The sequence below is a fragment of the Nematolebias whitei genome, chromosome 12 (genome assembly GCF_014905685.2).
Source record: "Nematolebias whitei isolate Nwh7 chromosome 12, NemWhi1, whole genome shotgun sequence".
Taxonomy (NCBI): domain Eukaryota; kingdom Metazoa; phylum Chordata; class Actinopteri; order Cyprinodontiformes; family Rivulidae; genus Nematolebias; species Nematolebias whitei.
Genome location: NC_056509.1, coordinates 291,946 through 315,275, shown reverse-complemented (window position 1 = coordinate 315,275; position 23,330 = coordinate 291,946). Strand labels below are relative to the sequence as shown.

The following is a 23,330-nucleotide window of genomic DNA, read 5'->3' as shown; positions in this document are numbered from 1 at the left end:
AGAGCTTATCATAGCACAGAAACAGCACTAGTAAAAGTCACTAATGATATTCTCATGGTCTCAGAGAAAAGACTTGGGTCTATACTGGTCCTGTTAGACCTCAGTGCTGCGTTTGATACAGTTGATCACAATATTTTACTACAGAGGCTTGAATATGATGTTGGAATTACAGGAATGGCTCTAAAGTGGTTTAAATCATATCGATCTGATAGATTCCAGTTTGTAAATGTAAATAATAAATCTTCTTCATACACCAAAGTTAGTCATGTAGTTCCTCAGGGCTCAGTGCTTGGGCCAATACTCTTTACTTTATATATGCTTCCATTAGGTAAAGTTATTAAACAGCATGGGATAAATTTTCATTATTATGTTGATGACACACAATTATTTTTGTCCATTAAACCCAATGAATCCAATCAGCTACTTAGACTACAAGCATGTCTTAAAGACATATAAACCTGGATGACCCTTAATTTTCTCCTGTTGAACACAGACAAGACTAAGGTTTTGTTTTTTGACCCTGAGCACCTTAGGAATTAATTTTTCAGTCTTTCTCCCTCCTTAGATGCATTAATCTGTCCTCCAGCTCTAATGTTAAAAATCTTGGTGGTGTTTTTGATCAGGACATGTCTTTTATCCCCCACATTAAAAACGTTACTAGAACCTCCTTCTTCCACCTGCGTAATATCACTAACATTAGAAACATCTGATCTAAAGATGATGCAGAAAAATTGGTCCATGCATTTGTCACGTCTAGACTGGACTATTGCAATGGTTTATTATCTGGATGTCCAAATACTTCATTAAAATGTCTTCAGTTTATCCAAAATACTGCTGCCGGAGTCAACTGGAGTTAGTAGGAGAGATCATATTTCTCCAGTTTTAGTTTCTCTCCATTGGCTCCCTGTCAAATCCAGAATAGAATTCAAAATCTTACTTCTAACCTACAAAGCTCTCAACAACCTAGCTCCATCTTATATTACAGATCTTATTGTTCCATATTTTCCTAACAGAACGCTTCGCTCTCAGACTGCAGGTTTACTTGTGGTTCCTAGAATTTACAAAAACAGAATGGGAGGAAGATCTTTCAGTTATCAGGCTCCTCTCTTGTGGAGCCAACTGCCAATCTCTGTCCGGGAGGCTGACACATTACCCAGTTTTAAAACTAGGCTTAAGACTTTCCTTTTTGCTAAATCCTATAGTTAGGGTCGGTTTGGGTTTCCTGAGCGGTCCCTTAGTTTGCTGCTATAGGCTTAGACTGCTGGAGGACAAACTGACCACAATTTTTACTCTGCTACTGTCTTTACTTACTCTGCTCAACCAGTTTTGTATTTGTAATTATTTTTTTCTATCCTTAACATGTGTTCTTTTTGTCTTTCAGATACACCTGGACATATATCTGGACCTACCATTCTGTGTTCGTCTGTCTCTCCTTCCTGTCCTCTCAACCAGCCGGTCAAAGCAGATGGCCGCTTGTCCTGAGCCTGGTTCTGCTGTAGGTTTCTTCCTTTTAAAAGGGAGTTTTTCCTTTCCACTGTTGCCACTGTGCTTGCTCAGGATGGGAGACTGCATTGAAGCCAAGATTCATCTTGTCTGCTGGATTCCTTAGATAGAGAACTTTTCTAATTGGCTTTTTTGTATGTGAATGTTTCTGTAAAATGCCCTGAGACAACTTTGTTGTGATTTGGCATTATATAAATAAACTGAATTGAATTGATTTGTAATCAATGGAGGGAAGGAAAGTCACAGATACAAGGCGTTTCCTAGAATTCAGTGTTAGACATGATCTGTTTCTGAAAAAGAAACCCAGTTTAACTTTCAGTTTCTTTACCAAGTATCCACATGGAGCTTAAAAGAGAGATGTGAGTCGACCAAGATACCCAAATTTTTATAGGAATCAGCAAACTCAACCGGGACATCATTTAAGGATAAAATATGAGGAAGAACTGCTGGGGCCAACATCTTATTTGAAAAAAGCATCCCTTTAGTTTTGTCGGCATTTAGGACAAGTTTGAGGCAGAACAAATCTGTCTGGATGTAGTTGAATGCAGATTTCAAAAGCTGGAAAGCCTTAGCAACAGTTTTAGCTCGACAATAAACAACTGTGTCATCAGCATAGAAATGTATGGATGCATTAGGGATGTTGTTACCTACATTATGTATGTAGATTGTAAAGAGGGTGGGTCCTAAGACTGAGGCTTGTGGTACACCATTGTTGACTGTTAAATAACTGGAGGAAGTACCATTATGTTGAACACATTGCCTCCGGTCTGAAAGATAGTTAGAGAACCAACCAATGGTGTGTTCTGAGAAACTGATTTCTGAGAGTTTATACACAAGATGTTATGATCCACAGTGTCAAAATCTTTAGACAGGTCTAAGAAAAGTGCAGCACAATAATCCTTAGCATCCAATGCTTCAACAACGTCATTAAGAACCTTCAGTGAAGCAGTCGTTGTGCTGTGTTGTTTCCTGAAACCTGATTGATTGGGAGGTAATATGTTAAATGAGTCCAGGTAATTTTTGTTTTGAGAGTTTATCAGTTTTTCTAGAACCTTGGCTAAAATGCAGAGTTTAGAGATTGGCCAATAGTTGTTCAGTGAGGTGGGGTCACCTCCCTTCAGCAAAGGAAGAACAAAGGCTGTTTTCCAAGTGTCTGGGATGGAGTTTTGTCTTATGGAGAGATTGAAGATGTGGGTCACAGGGACTGTGATGATATGAGCAGCCAGCCTTAAGAAATAAGGTGGAAGTTCATCTGGACCTGCAGATTTTTTAGGATCAAGATCTTTTAACAGTTTATTTAATGGAGAAAAAGAGGATCTGTGTTTAACTAAGTGTTGACTTGTAGGAGGGATTTGATTTGTAGAAGTTTGGTTATTAGGTGAAGTGGCTGATTTTCTGTTAGTAACTGTGTCAAATAAAGAACTAGAAGCAACAAAATGTTTGTTGAAACAGTTCAGGATCTCGTGCTTATTTGACATAGGAACAGAGTTAATGAGAAGTTGTGATGGGCGGTCAGATGATTGGGGGGTGCCTGAGAGAGATTTGATGGTTTTCCAGAATCTGTTAGGGTCATTTAGACTTTTGGAGGTCTGGGATAAGAAATAGTTGCATTTTACTGCTTTGATGGCAGTTGTGCATTTATTCCTCATCTGTCGAAAACTCAACCAATCAGTGTCTGAGTCAGATTTTCTCGCTGTGGCCCAAAGATGATCTCTCCTGTGCAGAAGGTCAGCTAGCTCTGGAGTAAAGCAGGGGCTGTCTGGTCCCTTTATTCTGAACTGACGAAAAGGAGCATGTTTGTTCACGAAAAAAATGAAACTATTAAGAAAATAGTTCCAAGCGGAGTTCACGTCATCAGTTAACAGAATATGATGCCAGTCAAAGTGAGACAGATCCCAGAGGAATGACTGTTCACAAAAATGTTTCAGATCCCTATTTTGAATTAATCTGGGCTTAGAAGGTGGAAGTTTAATATCTCTCAAAGCTGCTGTCACACAATGATCACTCAAGATATTGACAAATACACCTGTACCAGGGAATTTGTGAGGCATATTTGTTAGAAATAGGTCTAAGATGGAGGATTTTTCAGGACGGTTTTTGTTTAATCTATATGGGAGAGTTGATCAATTGGGTAAGATTGAGAGACAGGCAACATTCCTTGAATTTATCACAGAGGGGGGTCGACTTAGCCCAGTCAATATTGAAGTATCCTGCCAAAAAGATCTCTTTGAACTTTAAATTACCAAGGAATTCAATCAGGGAGGACAGAGCCTCAGGTGTTGCTGAGGGGGGACGGTAACAACAGACTACAGATAATATCTGGCCACCATTCAAAATGATGTTTGCAGCTAAAGCATCAATTTGGTTAGGAATTGTTTTAGAAGACATAGGACTAGCAACCAAAGAATCTCTGATTTAAACAGTGACCCCCCCCCCCTTTTTGACGATCACAGCGGTAGATGTTAAATCCATTGATTACCAGGTCGTTATTGAGTACAGATTTGTTGCGCCAAGTTTCAGAGATGAAGATTACATCTGTCCCAGAAGAACTGACCAGAATTTTCAAGGAATCAAGTTTTCTCAGAAGGATACGAGTGTTTATATGCAGAAAATGAAGACCAGATACGTTCTTAAAGTCATTTGGTGTGCTATAACTAGTGGGGGGTCCAGGGTTGGGCTGAATCCCTGAGAGCAGTAACAACATTATAATGGACCCTTCCCTGAAACTTAACAGTCACGTAAACATGATTGTTAAATCATGTTTCTTCCAATTGAGGTAGCTGTCTTAACTGAAGCCCATATTGTCCAAAAATACCCTGGATACAGTAATACATGCATTCATTACATCTAGGCTTGATTACTGCAATTCACTCCTGTTTGGTGTCAGTCATACCTCCATTGCATGACTATAACTTGTCCAGAATGCAGCTGCTCATTTTTTAACCAGTAAAGGCAAAAGAGAGCACATTACACAAGTTTAGGCCTCACTGCACTAAAATTAGTTACCGGTTCACATTCGAATCCAGTTCCAAATACTCCTGTAGGTCTACAAATCACTGAACAGTTTTGCCCCCCCCCCCCCCCCCCCATCTCTCTGATCTGCTACAACCGTATGTCCCACCACGTTCCCTGAAGTCAGAGGACCAGTTGCTCCTCACAGTTCCAGGAACTCGTCTTAAGCACAGAGAGGACAGAGCCTTCTCTGTAGCAGGACCAAGACTTTGGAACGAGTTACCTCTGCTTGTCAGACAGGCCCCCTCCCTCTCGGTCTTGAAGTCCCGTTTAAAAACCCACTACTATTCGGTAGCTTTCAACACCAGATGATCTGTGTTTTGAACCTGTATGCTTCACACTGGTTAGTCATCATTATCTGCATCATTTTATGTCTATATTTCTAGTTACTTAATTTTGTATTTTGCTTTATGTGTTACCTGTTGTTCTGTCTGTACAGCACTTTGGTTGGCCTTGTCGCTGTTTTAAGTGATCTATAAATAAAATGGTATGGAGGAATCTAAGTGTTGAATGATCTCAGTGTATACAAACCTGTTGTGAATGTCCCCAGAATCAACATTAGTACAACACCTCTAAGAAGTAGTATACCATCAACTGTAAATACTATCTTGAAAACCAAGGAGCTCTTCACACAAATCAGAGACAAAGTTGCAGAGAAGTACAGATCAAGGTTTTTTTTTTAAATTTATTTTAAAAAGCCTTTACTTTGAACATTGCATGGAGCCCATGTAAAAAATACAAAAATAAAGTCACCACAACAAACCTACATACTACTAAGAAAGGGTCATTCAAGAAGTTTCAAGAACTGAATAAGGAGGGCTTTAATTAATGAAGTATCAAGGACACCAACATTTTTCACAACTAGGCACAAGACCACAGAAAGGAAGTTAAAGCCACACCCAATTTTTAAAAATTAAATTAAATCTAGTGACTAAATGTGGTACTTTTTTTTTTGGTCTTGTCCCTCCAATTAGACAAGTGGTCCTCTTCCTTCATTCCAGGCCACGGGGGTCACTGGTGCCCATATCCAGCCATAATTGTGCAAGAGACGGGAGACACCCTAAACAGGTCTCCAGCCCATCACAGGGACACATCCAGTACAAAAAAAAACAAAAAAACATTCACTCTCTCACTCCCACCTAGGGACCATTTAGAGTTACTAATCAGCCTAACATGCATGTTTTTGGTCTGTGGGAGCAAACTGGAAGATCTGGAGAAAACCCACGCACTACTAACTGCACCACTCTGCCACCATTTCTTATATAGTTACATCACAATACATGTTGTTTTTAGCTTATATTACAAAGGTATCTGCATTGACACCAGTTTCTTTTTGTTATCGTTGACATTTAGTAAAATAAAACTAACACATATACAGGAAGATAACTTAAAAAAACCCATTCCTACCTGACACATCTTTAGGTCTTCATTGATAGCTTTCCCGTTAATCTGTGCTGCCCTCAGTATCAGGTCCCATGCCTCCTGATTTTGGTTACTGGCCATCAACCAGCGAGCTGATTTAGGCAAAACCCTGAAAAATGTCAAGGCCAGTTGCTCAGTAGACATTTTTAAAACTAAATTATTATTATATTATGTTATCTTATATTACAGTATATTATATAAAAGTGTTTTGTACATAATGTTTCCACTTAAAAACAAAAACATCTTTCTTTCTTTGCATTTGTCAAACGAGACTGAGAACGGCTGCTTTACATGTTTATAATGCTCAAAGTCCTGATTTTGGTTCAGATCCAGACTGAATGAAAAGTCTGTCTGGTCCCAACCCATTTGTTAGTTTTGCACTGCATTGAAATGCACTGGTACAATGTAATGAAGAAGGATGTACAGTAGCTGCTTTGAATGCACACAGAGACAGAGAGTACACGGTGGAGGGAGTGCTGTATTCGTGTGCTCAGTTAGAATCAGATGAGGCGAGGACAGGAGAAGCTGTCTTCAGTCTCTGCAGCTGCAGAAAGAAACACTTTTTAAAAAGGAGAAATATTTTGCTTTTAGTTTTTTTTTTTTTTTGGTTGTTCACTTCTTCAGGGGTTGCCACAGCGAACTAACTCGTATGAAGACTTGGCAATTGTTTTTATGCTGGATGCCCTTCCTAATGCTACCAAAAGCCTTCTGTGTGGAGCAGAGAGCTGCCATCTAGGGCAACCAGGGGAGTAGATGGTGGGGGTTAAGGGCCTTGCTCAAGGGCCCAGAGTGAGGCACTTCACTTCACCACTTGCTCTTGCTGAGATCGGACGTTTTCCCCTCCCCTCCCTCTCCACTTTGCTTTGCTGCTCTGTCTGTCTGTCTGTGAAACTGCTTCTGAGCCTCTCTTGCATATCTTCCGAACCATAATTATGGACTTGTTTTGATCAGTTGGTTCCTCAAATTAGTTTACAACAATTCTTCAAAGAGAAGACAGGCTTTAGGCGAGCTGATTTGCCCTGTTGGCACGCATGCAGCTGGATATTTCGTCGACTTGGAAGACGATGATTTGTCTATCTCTGCTGCCATTTGTGGATTTTAAGGACACATATTTAATTGGATTTACCATAACTGACTCCTGCTTTTTGGATTTGGCTGGTTGCTGATTTTATCTACAATCAAGGAAGTCGTCGGCAGCAAATTTGGACCCGATCACGCTGCTTGCCTTTATGATGGCTTGGTTCGTGTCTCGAGTACCCAGACTCAAATGCTTTAGGCAGAATGGATCAGATCTCAGGGATTTTACTCAGTCACGTTCCATCGGTGTGGCCATGTAATTTGAACATTTCGGAACTGAGTGGACCAACACAGACTCAAGGTAGATGTCATTAAGTTCTGCCTGTCCCCAAAACAACTGTGTGTTTATCTGAAGTTGGCTCCTTTGGCTGGCCTTGAAGGCCATCTTATCTAAATTCACCTGAAGAATATGTGATCTGATGCTCACTACCCCCTCCCTAAGGAATTTCCAACCGATAACCAGATGACACCAGCTGAACAAACTTTGTGTCATCATTTCAGGACTCTCAGATTCTCATAGTCGTTATTCTTGGCCATTCCTTGACATACCTCAAGAATGTTTATGGATCTCACCGGAGGACACTGGCTGATTATTCCATCTTAATCAGAACTCTTACAGTGCTCTCGAGAGTATCTATGAGCATGCTCACCGCTCTCATCGTCGTCTTTGCAGAATGTCTACGTCACTATGTGCTTGTTTGTGCAAGATGTTTTTTAATATCAGAGTTTTTTCTTCTCAGGCAGAAAAAAAAGTTTGATAGGAATTTTTTCACTTCCAATTCCTACATCTGTCCAGTTTCACTACTTTTTGTCTGTCTAAACATATCTCACTTGTAAATGAGTCTTCTAGGCTCAATGTGACTTATCTGTCTAAATAAAGGTTGAATGAATGAAAAGTGAAGGTGGAGAAAGGCGTGGGTGTTTGATCTTTCCTACCCACATTTTGATGTTGTCAGTTCAGGGAGTTTAACCGGTGACCTTCCGATCACAGGCCCACCTTCTCTAACCTCTGAGCCACCACTCCACCTAGATCTTTTGCTTTAAGTGTATGTCAGTAATTCAAAAATGGTAGTAATTAGGTGTGTGTGTTTGTGGGTGCATGTGTGTTTTTTCAAAACGTTGGTTATGTACTGTAAACTCAGATTCTATGAGTATAGGCGCAGCCCTTTAACGTTATCGCTAGTGGGTTTATCCCTTCATGCGCAGCGTAGCACTGAAGACTTTAGTCCGCACCCACTAGCTGTGTGGGCCCCATCCCCAGTCCGTATAAATTATGGTGAGTCCAGACGATCGGCTCCCAGATAGCTTTTTTCTTCAGCCATTTATTGAACCAGTGAGGCCCAGAGCTTAATGGGCTGCGCCTATACTCATAGATTCTGGGATTATAGTACGTAACCGTTTTATTTTGTATAGGCTTCGCCCTTTAAGGCTATCGCTAGTGGGTTAAAGGCGACGCAGGATGTAGTCTATGCTTCACAGGGTCCATCCAGACACAAACATGAAGCACCTGCTCGCACAAAACACATTTCATCACTCAGCCTTCTGTGTGTGTAATTGCGTGCTCCATGCGCAACAGCGCACCAGAGAAAAGAATGATCTCTGGTGAGAGAAGGGCTGAGATAACAAATAATAGAATAGGAACAATGGAGGTTACAAGTTGTAACAGTGTAACAATGAACAGATCAGACAAACAACTCCTCACGATGAACAGAATCATAACACTAGCATCAGCAGTCATGAACTGTGACTGATAATAAATATCTCACACCGCAACAGCATGCAGGCAGGTGTGAGCTCAAAATGAGGCTCCATGAAAAAAAAATCATTCTGTCAGAACCCTAAGAACAGAATGGGTCATGGAGCAAGTGGAAGCTTCACCTAGATAAAAAACAAATAAATGAACATGGGGATGAACAGGAAGCCACCATGCAAATATCCTCCACTGTCATCCCTCCATGCAAAGCCGTGGAGGATGAAATCCCTCTGGTGGAATGCGCTCTGAGATACTCTGGAGGATCCAGCCCAGATGAACTGTAAGCTTCAGAAATAGCCTCACACGACCAGTGTGAGAGGCACTGAATGGATAGGACATCCTGCAGAGTTGTCCCTGTAATGCACGAACAGACGCTGAGAATGGCACAGTGTAGCTGTGCGCTCCACGTAACACAAGAGCGTGTACACGAGACAGAGAAGGTGGGATGTGGCTTCCTCCTCAGAATTATGAGGAGGAGGATAAAACCCATCCAAGGTTATCAATCTCGATGTAAATGAGCTTGTGATGCTTTTAGGATTAAAAGCAGGGTTAGGACACAGTAAAGCTGAACTACCGTCGGCTTGAATTCTGAGACATGAGGGAGCAACAGAGAGAGCAGATAAATCACTCACTCTCTTTGCAGATGTCAGAGCTAGCAGCAGGGCTGTTTTAAATGACAGAAATTTAAGTGAACCCTATCTAAAGGCTCAAAAGGAGCTTTAACCAGTGCACACAGAACCATTGCTAAATCCCACTGTGGGGCTTAGCGGATGTGACACAGGTCTGTGTCTCCATACAACTTTCAGAAAATGCTTCATCAGTGTGTGGTTAAAGACTGTTCTGTCACCGAAACCCTCATGACAGGAAGAAATAGCTGCAGCATAAATTTTAATTGTGCTGAACGCTATTTTTCTGTCCATCAGCTGCTGCAGAAATGATAGCACGCAGCCTAAAAGATATGAAATGGCCTCCACGCCTTTCTCCGTGCACCAGCGCTGAAAAACTGTCCACTTTGACGTGTATAATTCAATTCAAAAATTCAATTCAAAAATACTTTAATATTCCCAGAGGGAAATTAAATGTTGTCGTAGCTCATCATCCTGGTTTTATTCAAGAGTTGTTAGATGCTGATTGCTGTGGGAAGGAAGGATCTCCTGCAGCGAATACGAAGAATCTGGCCACAGATACTGATCTGTCCACCCAGATCTAGCTGGCCTCTCGGTCCTCCTGGGCAGCAGGGCCGCCCGAATGCCCGCCAGAACTCCTCCTAGAGCGATGGCCACTCCTCCTAGCAGTCTGCTGAGCTCCTCGTCACTGCGGACAGCCAACTGTAGGTGTCGAGGAACGATCCTGTCCTTCCGCTGTCATGACCCATGTTTCCTGCTAGTTCCAGGATCTCAGTGGTCAGACACTTGAGCGTAGCTGGCAGGTAGATGAGAATGCGTCCACAGAACATCCTTGTCAACTCATTTGAGATTTGGGGCTGTAGTGGAGATATTATTTGAGCTTTTAAGTTGTTAATCAGCTGCTGTTGGTTGTAGAAAACTGCTTTGTTGCCATGGTTACGCATACAATACAATACAATACAACTTTATTTATAGAGCACTTTAAAACAACACTGTTGGCCAAAGTGCTGTACACAAGGACATACAAAAACATAAAAACCCCACACGTTAAAAATGCGAAATAAAATAAAGATAACAAATAAAATAAAACAAATAACTTAGAGTCATTAAAACCAACATTTCAAACTGAAGTAAAAGCCAAAGAGAAAAGATGTGTCTTCAGAGAAGACTTAAAAACAGGAAGTGAGCCAGCTTGTCTGACATGCAGAGGCAGCTCGTTCCACAGTTTTGGGGCAGCGACTGAGAACGCTCGGTCACCTCTCAGTCTCCTGTTGGACCTAGGGACGACCAGCAGCAGCTGATCTGCTGACCTGAGAGAGCGAGAAGGAGTGTACAGCTGGAGCAGGTCGGACAGATACTGTGGGGCGAGACCATGAAGACATTTGAAAACAAATAAAAGAACCTTAAAATTAATCCTGAAGCGAACCGGGAGCCAATGTAGTGATTCTAAAACAGGGGTGATGTGTTCTCGTTTTTTGGTACCAGTTAAAAGGCGGGCAGCTGCGTTCTGAACCAGCTGAAGTCGAGTCAGTAATGACTGGCTCAGACCGACATAAAGAGAATTACAGTAATCCAGGCGAGTTGTGATGAAAGCATGGATTAAGATCTGAAAATGATGTTGTGACAGAAATGGTTTGACCTTGGCCAGTTGTCTCAAATGAAAGAAGCTGGACTTGATCACTGATTTAATCTGCGTGTCAAGTTTGAAGTCACTGTCCAGCCTCACGCCCAGGTTAGTTGCTGTCTCAGTCAGATGTTCTGTTAAAGGACCCAGATCAGCATGGATATTGGAGCCTTCACTAGGCTTAAACAACAAGACCTCTGTCTTTTTGTCATTAAAATGTAAGAAGTTTAGTGACATCCATGCTCTGACTTCTGCCATACACCCCAGGAGTTGTTTCAAGGAATGGTGTTTGCCCTGTTTTAACGGAACATAGATTTGGCTGTCACCAGCATAAAAATGAAAAGAAATGCCATGTTTCCGGAGAAGATGTCCCAGAGGGAGTAGATACAGGGAAAACAGAAGAGGGCCAAGTATAGAACCCTGAGGAACCCCACAAGTGAGAGGGGCTACAGAGGACTCCACAGCACCAATGCGCACGCAGAAGTTTCTTTCTGTCAAATAGGATCTGAACCACTGTAGAGCAGGACCCTGAATGCCCACCCAGTTCTCCAGACGAGACAGGAGGATGTGATGGTCTACTGTGTCGAAGGCAGCAGTCAAGTCCAACAACATTAAAACTACACAGTCACCAGAGTCTGCGGCTAAAAGAATGTCGTTGAAGACTTTCAGCAGCGCAGACTCAGTGCTGTGGTGAGTTTTAAAGCCAGATTGAAACTGTTCAAGAAGGTTGTGGTCGTTTAAGTATGATGTTAACTGATTGTAAACAATTTTCTCCAAGATCTTAGATATGAAGGGCAGTTTTGAGATGGGTCTAAAGTTGGACATTACTGTGGGGTCTAGGCTAGGTTTTTTAATCAGTGGTGTCACAACTGCATGTTTAAAGCTCGCTGGTACCTGTCCACATGCCAAGCTGTCATTTATAATTTGGGACACATGAGGAGCCACGGTGTGAAAAACCTCTTTAAAAAGACGAGGTGGGATGGGATCATTTGGGGATCCAGCAGGTTTCATACGACCAGTGATGTCAGTTAAGGAAGACAGGGTGACGAGCTCAAACTGACTGAAGACAGCAGAGCGTGTGACGGAGACGGAGGGGTCGTAAGAAGGAGGGCTTATGAGAGCTCTAATGCTTGAAACCTTATTGATAAAAAAGCTCAGGAAGTTGTCACACATTTCAGTGGAGTTCTCTGGGCTGGCTGATTGTGGGGCGTTAAGAACAGAGGTGATTGTTTTAAAAAGCACACGTGGATTGCTGGAGTTGGAGGAGATGATGTCAGAGAAATATTTGTTTTTTGCAGCTCTAACAGTGGACTGATAGAAGCGCCAGCTGTCCCTCAGAGCTTGGAAAGACACCTGTAGTTTGTCCTTCTTCCACTTGCGCTCTGCTCTCCTGCACTGGCGTCTGGCAGATCGTGTGACCTCATCAGCCCAGGGGTCAGGCTTTGGTCTGGAAGCTCTTGTTTTTAATGGAGCCACAGCATCTAAAACGTTTTGACAGGCTGAGTTAAAATTAGATGAGAGAGCATCGATATCTGAATGAAGACTCACAGGGTCTGTGGGGCTGATGGCAGAACTAAAAGCTGCAGAGAACTGAGAAGCAGTGGAGGAGTTAATGACCCGACGGGGCTGTGCAGGAGCACGAGGTTTGACTGAGCGACAGACGAGTGGCATGTCAAACACAACAGGCATGTGGTCTGAAAAGGCAGCATCACAAACTTCCACATTAGAAACATTAAAACCGTGAGCTAACACAAGGTCTAAGGTGTGGCCACATTCTTGTGTTGGATCAGACACAAACTGAAGCAAATTAAAAGAGTCTATCAGCTGTAAAAACTCTTTGACCAACGGTTTATCAGCACAGCACACGGCGATGTTGAAATCTCCGACTATCAAGATCCGGTCATATTTAGGCAAGACTCCAGCCAAAAAATCTGCAAAGTCTGTCAGAAAGTCCTTGTTGTATTTTGGAGGTCTGTATAAAAGAGCACACAGTACGGGTTGTGAAGATCCGAGCTCAAACAAGTTGAACTCAAAGCTGGAATAACATGTTAAAGGTGTGATTTGTTTACAGAAATAGCTCTTCCTGTAAACAGTCGCTATTCCTCCTCCACGACCCGTCGTCCTTGGAGAGCTGAAGTATGCACAGTTTGGTGGCAGGAGTTCACAAAAAGCACTGGACTCACCGGCAGTTATCCATGTTTCAGTAATGAATAAAAAAATCCAGACCACGGGAGGTGAAGAAGTCCTTCAGAATAAAGGTCTTGTTTGTTAAAGATCTAGCATTAACCAGAGCCATGTGAACATGAGATGGAGCCAGGGTGACGTCATCCATCCGAGGAGCTCTGTCCAGCAGCCGCAGGTTGTGGTGGTTCACTCCGCGGACGCGGAGGAGAGGAAAGGAGAGGCCGCGCAGCAGCGGCCCCCCACCCAGGCCAACAGCAGCCGGGGTGTGATCTGACGCAGGAGCCAGATCGAGCAGGTTGTGGTGGTTCACTCCGCGCACTCGGACGAGGGGGGGGGGGGGGCATCGCGCAGGTTGTCCCTCACCCAGGCCAACAACAGGAGCCAGAGAAGAGCTGATGAGATCCAGGGAGCGCCATGAGATAAAACAATTAGATGCAGCTCCAAACTCAGAGAGAGCGGATAGGGAGGATGCCAGCTGAGCTTTCAGTCTGACCAGCTGGCCGCTGCATCTCCCGCGGCGTCTGCGCGCTCTGCGCGCTGGTGGAGCTGGGGCGCGGCACAGGTAGGCCGGCACGTCCGACAGAAATGGAGGGAAAAAAGTTTTCTGGCTGTCATTCACAAACGGAGCCAAGTTGTTAATATCGGGTCGAAGATTAAAAAGCGTTTGGCGATTATACACCAGCAGAGAGTCGACACTAGTTATAAAAGCAAAAAACAACACAAAAACAATCAAAGTATGCAGGGAGAGGCAAGCCGAACACACTGGCGCCGCCATCTTGCATCATGACGAAATTGACCAATCATAACAAATGTCCAAAACTAAAAAAAGTTTCAGTAAAAATCCTTCCAGCTGCACAGCATCTGATACCAGAGGAAACGATCATCCAAAAAATGTGATTTACATCCAGAAAAAGAGGAATTAAAGTTTCCAAAAGCAAAATCTCAGAATGAAAGTAACAGAGCTGCTCCAACATGCAGCCACCTTGAGCGGCGCAATTCTAGAACACTGTGGTGGAAGCGGCTCGTGTGCCCTGAATTGTACGCACCACATCCTGTGGAAGGCCCTGCCTTTCCAAGCGGATCCGTTCAGCAGCCAAACCTAGAGGCGGATCCGTTCAGCAGCCAAACCCAGAGGTGCTGACCTATTTCTGGGTAGCTCCTGATCGCTCCTCCTACCTCGAGGGGCGCATCCTCCCTCCACGGAAGTTTCCACGGCTGGCCCGACACCAGTTGCTACAGACTCGGGAACCACAGGGTGCTTTTGCTCTCGGGAGCTACGAGAATGACCGAAATTTCTTCCTCCCAAACTCAGTCCAAGGTCCATGGGATCAGCAGAACTGGAGGGAAAGCATAAAGGAGCATTTTTGGCCACGGGGTGTGAGAGAAGGCGTCCACCCCTAAAAGTGGATCATCCCATGGACTCAGTGAGAACCATAGCTGACACTGGGCATTCTCCCGTGTGACAAACAGATCCACTGCTGCTCGGCCGAACCTGCTCCAGATCCGAGAGATCAGCTCGGGATGGAGGATCCAGTCCCCGTGGGGAGGAACGCACCTCAACATGATGTCCGTTCCTCTGTTCAGGATGCCGGGAATGTACACTGCTCAGATGGAGAGCAGGTTTTGTGTGCCCAGCACAGCAGCTGTCTTGCGACGTGTAACAGCTGTGCTGAGCACACACTCCGTGACAATTTATGTAGGCTGCTGCCACACTTGTCTGTGTGGATCAGAACATGCTGATTCCACAGCAGAGGAGCAAAATGCTGAGTCATTTTCCAGACTGTGAGAAGCTCCAACACATTTATGTAGAGACATGTGGTCTGGCCATTGTGCTCCCACCGCCTGGGACAGACACATTCCTCCCCAAACTGACAGGGACGCATCCGTGAACACTGAGACGTGTGACGTAGACCTGCTAATGGGGACTCCCTCTCACAGAATGAGTGGGTTTCCCCTGTGATTCAGATTGGCTTCCACGGGGGAGGGGGGGATCATCTGTCTCTTCTGGTGCATAGGATCTATGCACGGGCAGGCAAACTATCTCTGAAGGAGTCTCGTGAAGCAGGCCCAGTGCCGCTGACATCATCCCCAGGAGCCGCATGACAGACGGAGCTGTTACTACGCTATTAGGTTTGACACGGCGGAGCTGAGCTGACAGAGCCGGCTCTCGGCTGTGATAATCGGGCCTTCATTGTGGTTGAGTTTAGCTCCACTCACAGATAAACAATAATCTGGGACAGGAGAAATGAACATTTTTCCCAGTTTGTAGAAAAACCCAGGTTTAGCACATGTTCTACTAAAGCTTTGGTCTGCACGGCTGCTTCCTGTCTGGACTGAGCTAATAAAAGCAGATCAGCCAGATAAAAGAGGATTCTCATTACTGTCATGTAATGGCTGCAGAGCCGTCTTCACTCATTTGGTGAATGTGCGTGGGGCAAGAGAGTAAGCAAATGGCAGATGGCTGTACTAATACAAGATCCCCTGGAAGGAGAAACATAGAAATTTTCTGTTTTTCAGGATTATGGGAAGGTAGAAAAATGCATCCTTCAGATCTATGGAGGTGAACCAGTCGTTCTGGCAGACGTTCTCCAGCAGCTGTTTGATTGTCAGCATTTGAAATTGTCTCCCCGTGATCGATTTGTTGAACATGGACAGATTGAGAATGTGTCTCATCCCTCCCGTTTTTTTTTTGTTTGTTTGTTTTTTGGAACCAGGAAATGGTGAGAGTAAAACCCAGTGTTTTCCTCTCCCTTGGGAACTTTGGAATTTACGTTTTTTATCAGGAGTTCCTGTACTTATGACTGGAGAGACAAGCTCTGCTCTGGAGATGGCAGCACCATCTCCATAACCCTTCCGAACAGTGGAGGGTGAGCTGCAAACTGCAGCGTGTAACCTCTGCTGATTATTCGCTCCATCCACCTGTCCAGGGAACATACTCGCTGCCACTCTGAGTAACATTCGGAGAGCGGGCATGCATTTTTGAGTTGTGTCATGGTTCTCATGGACATCAGCCAAGCTAGAGCCACTACCACTTTCACCTGCTTCGGAGACTCTCTGGAGGCGACCCAAGGGGGGCTCAGACAGAAAGGGCTGTCTGTTTGCCTCTAAGCTGTGCTCAGGCTACAGGCTCACATCAGAACTGAGGTGAGCCAGCGTGCACTGAGAGGGGGTGTTGGCATTTTTGTGAATGAAACGCCATTTCAGGGGGGGCTGCTGCTTCCGTGGCAGAAAACGTTTACTCTCGCTTTGCGGTGAGTGTGCAAAAGTAGCAGAAAATAAGATGGGCTCTGACTGAAAAAGAGGGATTTTTCTGGACTCGGTCTGCGGAGAAAAATCAGTTTTAGCTGTTGTGACTGCAGAGTGCTTTGTGAAACTTGCCGAGCTGTGGTGCCTCTTAAAATGCTGTTTAGAGGTTACCGGCTTGTTCTGTGTGGGGAATGTGTGAGAGGAAGCTGCTGTGAGATCAGTTGATCTGACTGTCAGGCTGGAATCTGTTGGGATTTTGCCCTTTGAAAGATGGTCTTGTTTTATTTCAAAACTTACATCATTAAAACCACACACATTCCACCCAAGGAGTCATTTTCTGGACTGCCTCCTCCGTGGGCCCTGCGGCTGGCTGGTCCCGAGCGTCACTTGCTGACGGCCTTTGGGTAATCGCTGGGTCACTGGTTGGCATGCCAGAAAAAAATGTTTCCTGGTGGGGGGTCGGTGGAGGAGGGGGTGAGGAGCCGCTACTGCAGCTGTAGGGTGCCTCTGCTGCTGTCACTGGCCACGGCTGTCTCTCCAGTGGTCGGAGGACTGGGGATCGAGCTTTGGCTTCACCAGGTGGTGTACTATCTCTGAGACCTCCTCGGTCCGCTGCGATTTTTCGAGGATGGTTTTGAAGTTGGCCCCAAACAGCATATCTGGGGTAATGGGGCCTTCTAGCTGGTCCCTCTGTAGCTTCTCAGGCATGGATGGCGAGAGGCGAAGTCAGGTGATCCTCTAGACCATGGTCAACTAGGCGGTGATGTAGGATAAACAAACCACAGGTTGAGGATGGCATTGGCAGCTTTGCAGAGGGAGCTCTTTGTCTCTTCTGGCAGGTCTGCCCCCTCCAGCCTCTTCAAGATGCTGAAAGCCAGCAGGACGATGTTGTTGTTTGCCACGGCCGACTGGAAGGAACACTGATCCGTTTGGTTGGTAAACTTCATGATCAACTGATCTTGCTTCTCTGGAGGGACAGGTCGCTGATCCATCCTGGAAGACTTTGCCCTGAATGCTTCCAAAAGGCTTGGCTCCAGAGGGGGAACCGAGGGAAAACCCTGCTCGGTAAACCCCTGCTCGGTAAACCCCTCCACCTTGGTGAAGGAGGTGAAGGTGGAGACGGGAGCCTTCAGATTGATGGGCCCAGCTGCAGCCTCATTCCAGTATGACGTCACAGCTGGAAAGTGGGGCCAGATGGGGTCAGGGCAGCAAGCTGGGGCAGAGCCAAACCTTCCCGCCAGATCATCTGATTGGGGCGGGGGAGAGAGAGGGACGGAGAGTCCCTTTAAATTGCCGGCCTCCTGGATTATGCCTGGCAGTTCCAGGAAGAGAGTGCCGACAGCTGGTAGCGGAGTGGTCGCTGAGATAGGAAGACCCGAGGTGGCTGAGCATCCGCTTGGCCGACCTTTTTCCATTGTAGTGAACTAGGCCTCCGGTCAAAACCTGCCTCTGAAGACCTTCATGGGACAGGAACTGTTATTTCATTGATTTGAATCCAGAAATACAAATTAGCTCATCCAGAGACTTTCTAATTGTATCCTGAACTAATCAATTGAAAGAACACTCTATTTTTCATATTATCATTACTATTTTACAATGTCTTGATAATCAAAAGTGTGTTTAGTTCATACCATTTTTAAATGTTGAAGTGAACCACTCATTTTAAATCAACTGTGAAACCGTATTAATGATTTTTAATCCTCATTCAAAGTAGAAATCAAGTTAAATGTCTACAAATGTTACAAAGTAATTATGCATTTTTGATCTTCTGTCTGAAATGAGGAGTGATGTCAGTCAAAAGTCGGAGACAGTCCAAAACAGGTTACTGGAACGTACTGTCATGTTTTTAAACCTCTCAGACAGTAACAAGAGAACTGACACCTGTAGTTTTTCTCTCTTCGTCAAAATATTTCTCTGTCTGTTCTTAAACATCTCCGCTGTTTTCTTGACTTGTAATGACCCTCTGACATCACTAAAACCGCACCCCTGTTGGTTCCTTCAACCAATCAGGACTTCCCAAAAGTGACCGGAAGCAGAACTCTTTAAAAGTCGACACTTCCTAGTTCCAGAGAGTGAGTTCTGGAGTGAGTTGGTTGGTTCTGTGACTTCTTCTGGTTCTGATGGAGTTTGGCTGGAGTTCCTGGGAGTTCTTCCGAGTCTAGTTGGGATTATGGAGCCTTCAACATCTGAGTGGAACCTCTGACGGACTCACAGCTCGCTGTGAGTTCACCCGGAAGGTGAGCGTGTTGTTGAACGGAGTACCATCAGTACTTCGGACGATTCTCAGCCATCCTAAGGAGACGCTGAAAAGTAGCATTGAAATGGAACTCCGTACCGGAGCTGACCTATCTTCTGCAAAGGTAACGAGTCGCTTCACTACTGTTGGATTTCATATTTTTATACCTTCTTATATTTCCTATCAAGCATTCAAATGTCATTTTATACAAAGTGTGTGCGTGTCTTTCTTCAAGGGTTGAACTATATTTATAGAAAATGTTTACTAATTCTAACTATTTTACCTTTAAATATAATCTCACATTAGCTAAGGATAATTTTACAAGTTCACATTTGATATATTACAAGCAATCAAATCAAGCCAGGGATCAGGTAAGATATTGACTACACAGGAGGGAAGAGTCCTTCTTTGTTCACTGAGCACATGGTGGCCTGGCCGCTCACACACACACTGATTAACATAAATAAAAGCTAGAACACATTTCTTTAATTTAGAAATCCCTCAGGTTCTCTCTTAATAATAATTCATGATTAGATGCTCTACAACAGAGTGTTAACAGTCTAAACGCAGACAAAGAAACCAAGCGTCCATAAAACTTATCTGTGGAATGCAGTAAGAAAGGGCCTTGAGGGGGCGGGATAGACCCATAACCATAGCAACCTAGGGTCTAAACCAATCAGAAAAGCTAGCCTTCTCAAACTTTGATAAAAGCCAGAAATAACACACGCCCAGCGAGCATTTCTGGGAGAGCACAGACTGAGAGGGTTCGTTCTTTTAATGCTCCAAATATATGCATATATTTAACAAATGTTAATGTTTGTCTCTGAATATCTGTAACTCCTGTTTGTCAAATAAATCTTTTGAACTAAGGTGACCGTCTCAGCTGTCTTGAACACGATTGTGGACAAAGCCACAACACTACCTAGTGTACCAGGGCTGAGTTGGGGTCGGATGAAGGGTGCCATTCCTAGTCAACACACTTTCTTCCTCCACATCTTTTCTCTCCATTTAAACTCCTTCATTTCCCATCTTTAAACTTCTATCTTGCCAGTAATTAATCCAGATATCTTCAGAAATGTCTGTTGTTTTCATTAAGTAAAACGTGCCAAGTTTTATTAATCAGAGCCGATCAGAATAATCAAGTGTACAATGTGTTGATGTTAAATTTTGATTCTGTTAATAAATGACACATTTATTTTGATGGGTCAAAGAAAATTAACATCTCATGTCACTGATTAAACCATCGACAACACAGTACCTCTGTCACATATCTGTCAAGTAGCTCGAAAAAGTGAGAACCCGTTATTAAAAATTGACTGTAGTGGAGCTCGAAGCTGAAGCTAACCTAGCCTTAGCATATTACACCACCATCACACTCTCCAGGTGGGAAGAAGCAGCGGGGCTGCTGCTAGAATCACCTTTGCCAAAGGAATCATCCAATTCACTGTGCGGCTCAGCGTCAAAAAGAGCAATGGCGTTGTCCAATGAGTAATGTTCCACACGGGGAAAACCTCCTCAGCATTAGCCTTACAAAAGGCTGCTCATCTCTGTTTCTCTTCGGTAGAGAGGAGCTCACAAGCATGGCAGGAGGTGGCGAGGTCAGCATGGCGGGGACCCAGGCATCCTTCGCAGATGTTTTGCCAGTCATAACTCATAATGTAGTCGGTCTGGCAGGACGGGCACAGGCAGATGGTGCTGATGTTTGTGCTGGACATTTTTTTTTCTTCTTCTCTCTTTAGACAGTGCTTGCTGGCTGAAGAAAAAATGGGAGCCGATTGTCCGGTCTCTGTAATTTATACGGACCGAGGGTGGGGCCCACACAGCCGGTGGGTGCGGACTAAAGTTTTCAGTGCTGCGCTGCTGTACTGAACTAAGCCTGAGGTCAAATCCTGACCTTAAGGACCTTATGGGACAGAAACTGTCATTTCATTGATTTGAATCCAGAAATACAGGTTGACCCATCCTGAGACTTTCTTTCTTGAATTAAGCAAGTGAAAGAACACTCTCTTTTCTATTATCATTACTATTTTACAAATGTTTGATAATCAAAGTGTTTTTAGTTCAAACCATTTTTAGATGTTGCAGTGAACTAATCATTTTTAATTAACTGTGAAACAGTAATAATGATTTTAATCCTCATGCAAAGTATAAATCATGTTAAGGTCTGTTACAGAGTAATTATGCATTTTCTGATTTTCTGTCTTTGAATGAGCAAGTGTAAGTTGGTCCAAGGTTGGAGTCAAACGCAAAACAAGTTGTTGGAACGAACTGTCATGTTTTTAGAATCCTCTCAGACGTAAATATAGAGGCTGGCACCTGTTTTCCCCCAACTCGTCTAAATATTCCTCTCGTCTGTCTGAAAAACATTTTCAATCTGTTCCATAACATTCTTGCTGTTTTTCTGACTCCTAGTGACCTCTTACTTCACAAAAACACACCCCTGTCTGGTCGAAACGACCAATCAGGAAACTCCCAAATGAACCGGAAATAGAGCCCTTTAAATGTCGATACTTCCTAGTTCAAACCAGTCGCTTCAGGCTCCGGCTTCAGTCGTTGCAGCTCCAGTGCTGGGAAAACAGAAGTCCAGCATGATCCAGAGCTCTTCGAGTCTTGGGGATTATGACATCTTCCACCTCTGAGTGGAACTCTGATGGACTCCACTCCTGTGAGTCCACCGAGAGGTGAACCTGTGTCGGACGGAATACCGTCGCTACTTCGGACGATTCACAGCTGTTCCTACGGAGACGCTGAAAGGGTGCGTTAAATGGAACTCCGTACCAGTGTAGACGACATCTCCAGGTAAAAGAGTTGATTTATATCACCTAAGTGTACCGGGAAGAAGCTGGGAACTCACCGGAGAGTGCCGTTCTGATGCCGACACACATTTCCCTCATCCTTCTTTTCCTCTCCCCCTAAACTTCATTTCCATCTTTAAAACTCTTCTATCTGCTAGAAATCATTCCAGATATTTTTCAGAAATGTCTGTTGTGAAGTTTTTCAACCATCGCCGTATGGTTAATCAAATTGTACAGCTTGCAAAATTAGCCATGTTGTTATTTTCATATTTTGCCAAATTAATGTAAATGTGTGACGTTAAACTTTGATTCTGTAAATAAATGACGCATTCATTTGATGGGTCAAAGAAAATTAACGTCTCACGTTACGTTTTTAATAATTCAATGCACGATATTATCCAGTCCAGAAAAATGAAAGAATCCGTTTAATTTATGAATATATCATGCATATGTTCATCTACACTGCACACAAAGGGATAAACCCACTAGTGATAGCCTTAAAGGGCAAAGCCTATATGAAATAGAAGGCACTTTTATACCTAATCACTCAAAGTTTGTCCTCAGAATGTGAAAAATATTTCTGAGAAATGTGACGTGTTTTTCTGATTTTACCTTACAAACTGGGTTAAGGTTCGGCTCACTCACCAAATGTAGACAATGAAGAGAAAGCTGGGTGCTGATATGGCCAGCTGCAGCTTACGCCAGTCTCTGATGAGGTATGCTACTCCAGCCAGTAAGATGTAACCAAAACCGAAGAAGTAGTCTGTGATGATACCAGCTAACATACGATGTTTTGGACCCGTCCATTCTGTGCCTGCGAGGTAGAGACACATACACAACAAGACCAACACAACAGAGCAGTTATACATAACTCTACAAGCACCACATAACTACATTGCACACAAGCAATTTGATCATGGTTTTCTGCTGTTAAGTCTTGGCTCTTGGTATTTAAAGGACTTGACAAACCTCCTAAACTGCTCGTCTCAGTTTAACACCTAAAGTTCCACTTTACCACCTACAACCACCCACAGTTCTCAAACACTCTGCTGCCAGAGTCCTACAACTGTCCCTACCCAACAGCTCAGAGACTTTCATGGTAAAAAAGAAACCAATTAACAGCTTAGCATTCCTTGAAGGAATGCAAACAGCTTATCACCTTTTATATGAGGGTTTTAGACAAAGATCATACTTAGTTGAACAATGTCAGAGTTGTAGCTGATTTGTTAAAATCTTGAAAGCACATAATAAAGGTTAAAAAAACAACAAAGACGGGACTGCTAGTCTGCAGCTGAAGATGTTTGACCTCTTACGTTTTACCTCCAAAAGTGTTTGGTATGGTTTAATTATGTTGAGACTAAATTGAGTTATATATTAAAATTAAATAAATCAGTGGTGGATTCAGAAGATTTATATGGACAAGGGAAAAAAAGGAGCTCAGTGTCCCTTGCCCGGATGGGGGTTACCAGGGCCCCACCATGGAGAAGGCCTGGGGGAGGAGCTCATCAGTGAGCACCTGGTGACCGGGTCTTTACCCATGGGGCCTGGTCAGGCTCAGCCTGAATAAGCAACATGGGTTTGCCTTCCTGTGGGCCCACCAACTGCAGGAGGGACTATTTGAGTTAGGTGCATGGTGCCATGGGCAGTGGTCAAAGGCGGGGACCTTGGTGCTCTGACCTGGCTTACCAAAGCTGGCTCTTGTGGCATGGAATGTGATCTCTCTGGTGGGGAAGGAGCTGAGCTTGTGCATGAGGTTGAGAGATATCGACTAGATATAGCTGGGCTCACTTTGACACACAGCATGAACTCTGGAACTAATCTCCTTGAGAGGGGCTGAACCTTATTTCACTCT

General features: G+C 44.0%; 1 protein-coding gene across 1 annotated transcript in view; it reads right to left on the bottom strand.

The window, feature by feature from the left end:
- The window catches only part of si:dkey-119m7.4 (uncharacterized protein LOC560629 homolog), a 288,631-nt gene that overhangs the window by 188,884 nt on the left and 76,417 nt on the right, over positions 1-23,330 (bottom strand). The window contains exons 4-5 of the mRNA XM_037686046.1: positions 22,124-22,292; positions 5,923-6,046 (exon numbers count right to left, since the gene is read on the bottom strand). Of these exons, the coding sequence (XP_037541974.1) occupies positions 5,923-6,046; positions 22,124-22,292 (293 nt within the window). The remainder of the gene's footprint in view (positions 1-5,922; positions 6,047-22,123; positions 22,293-23,330) is intronic.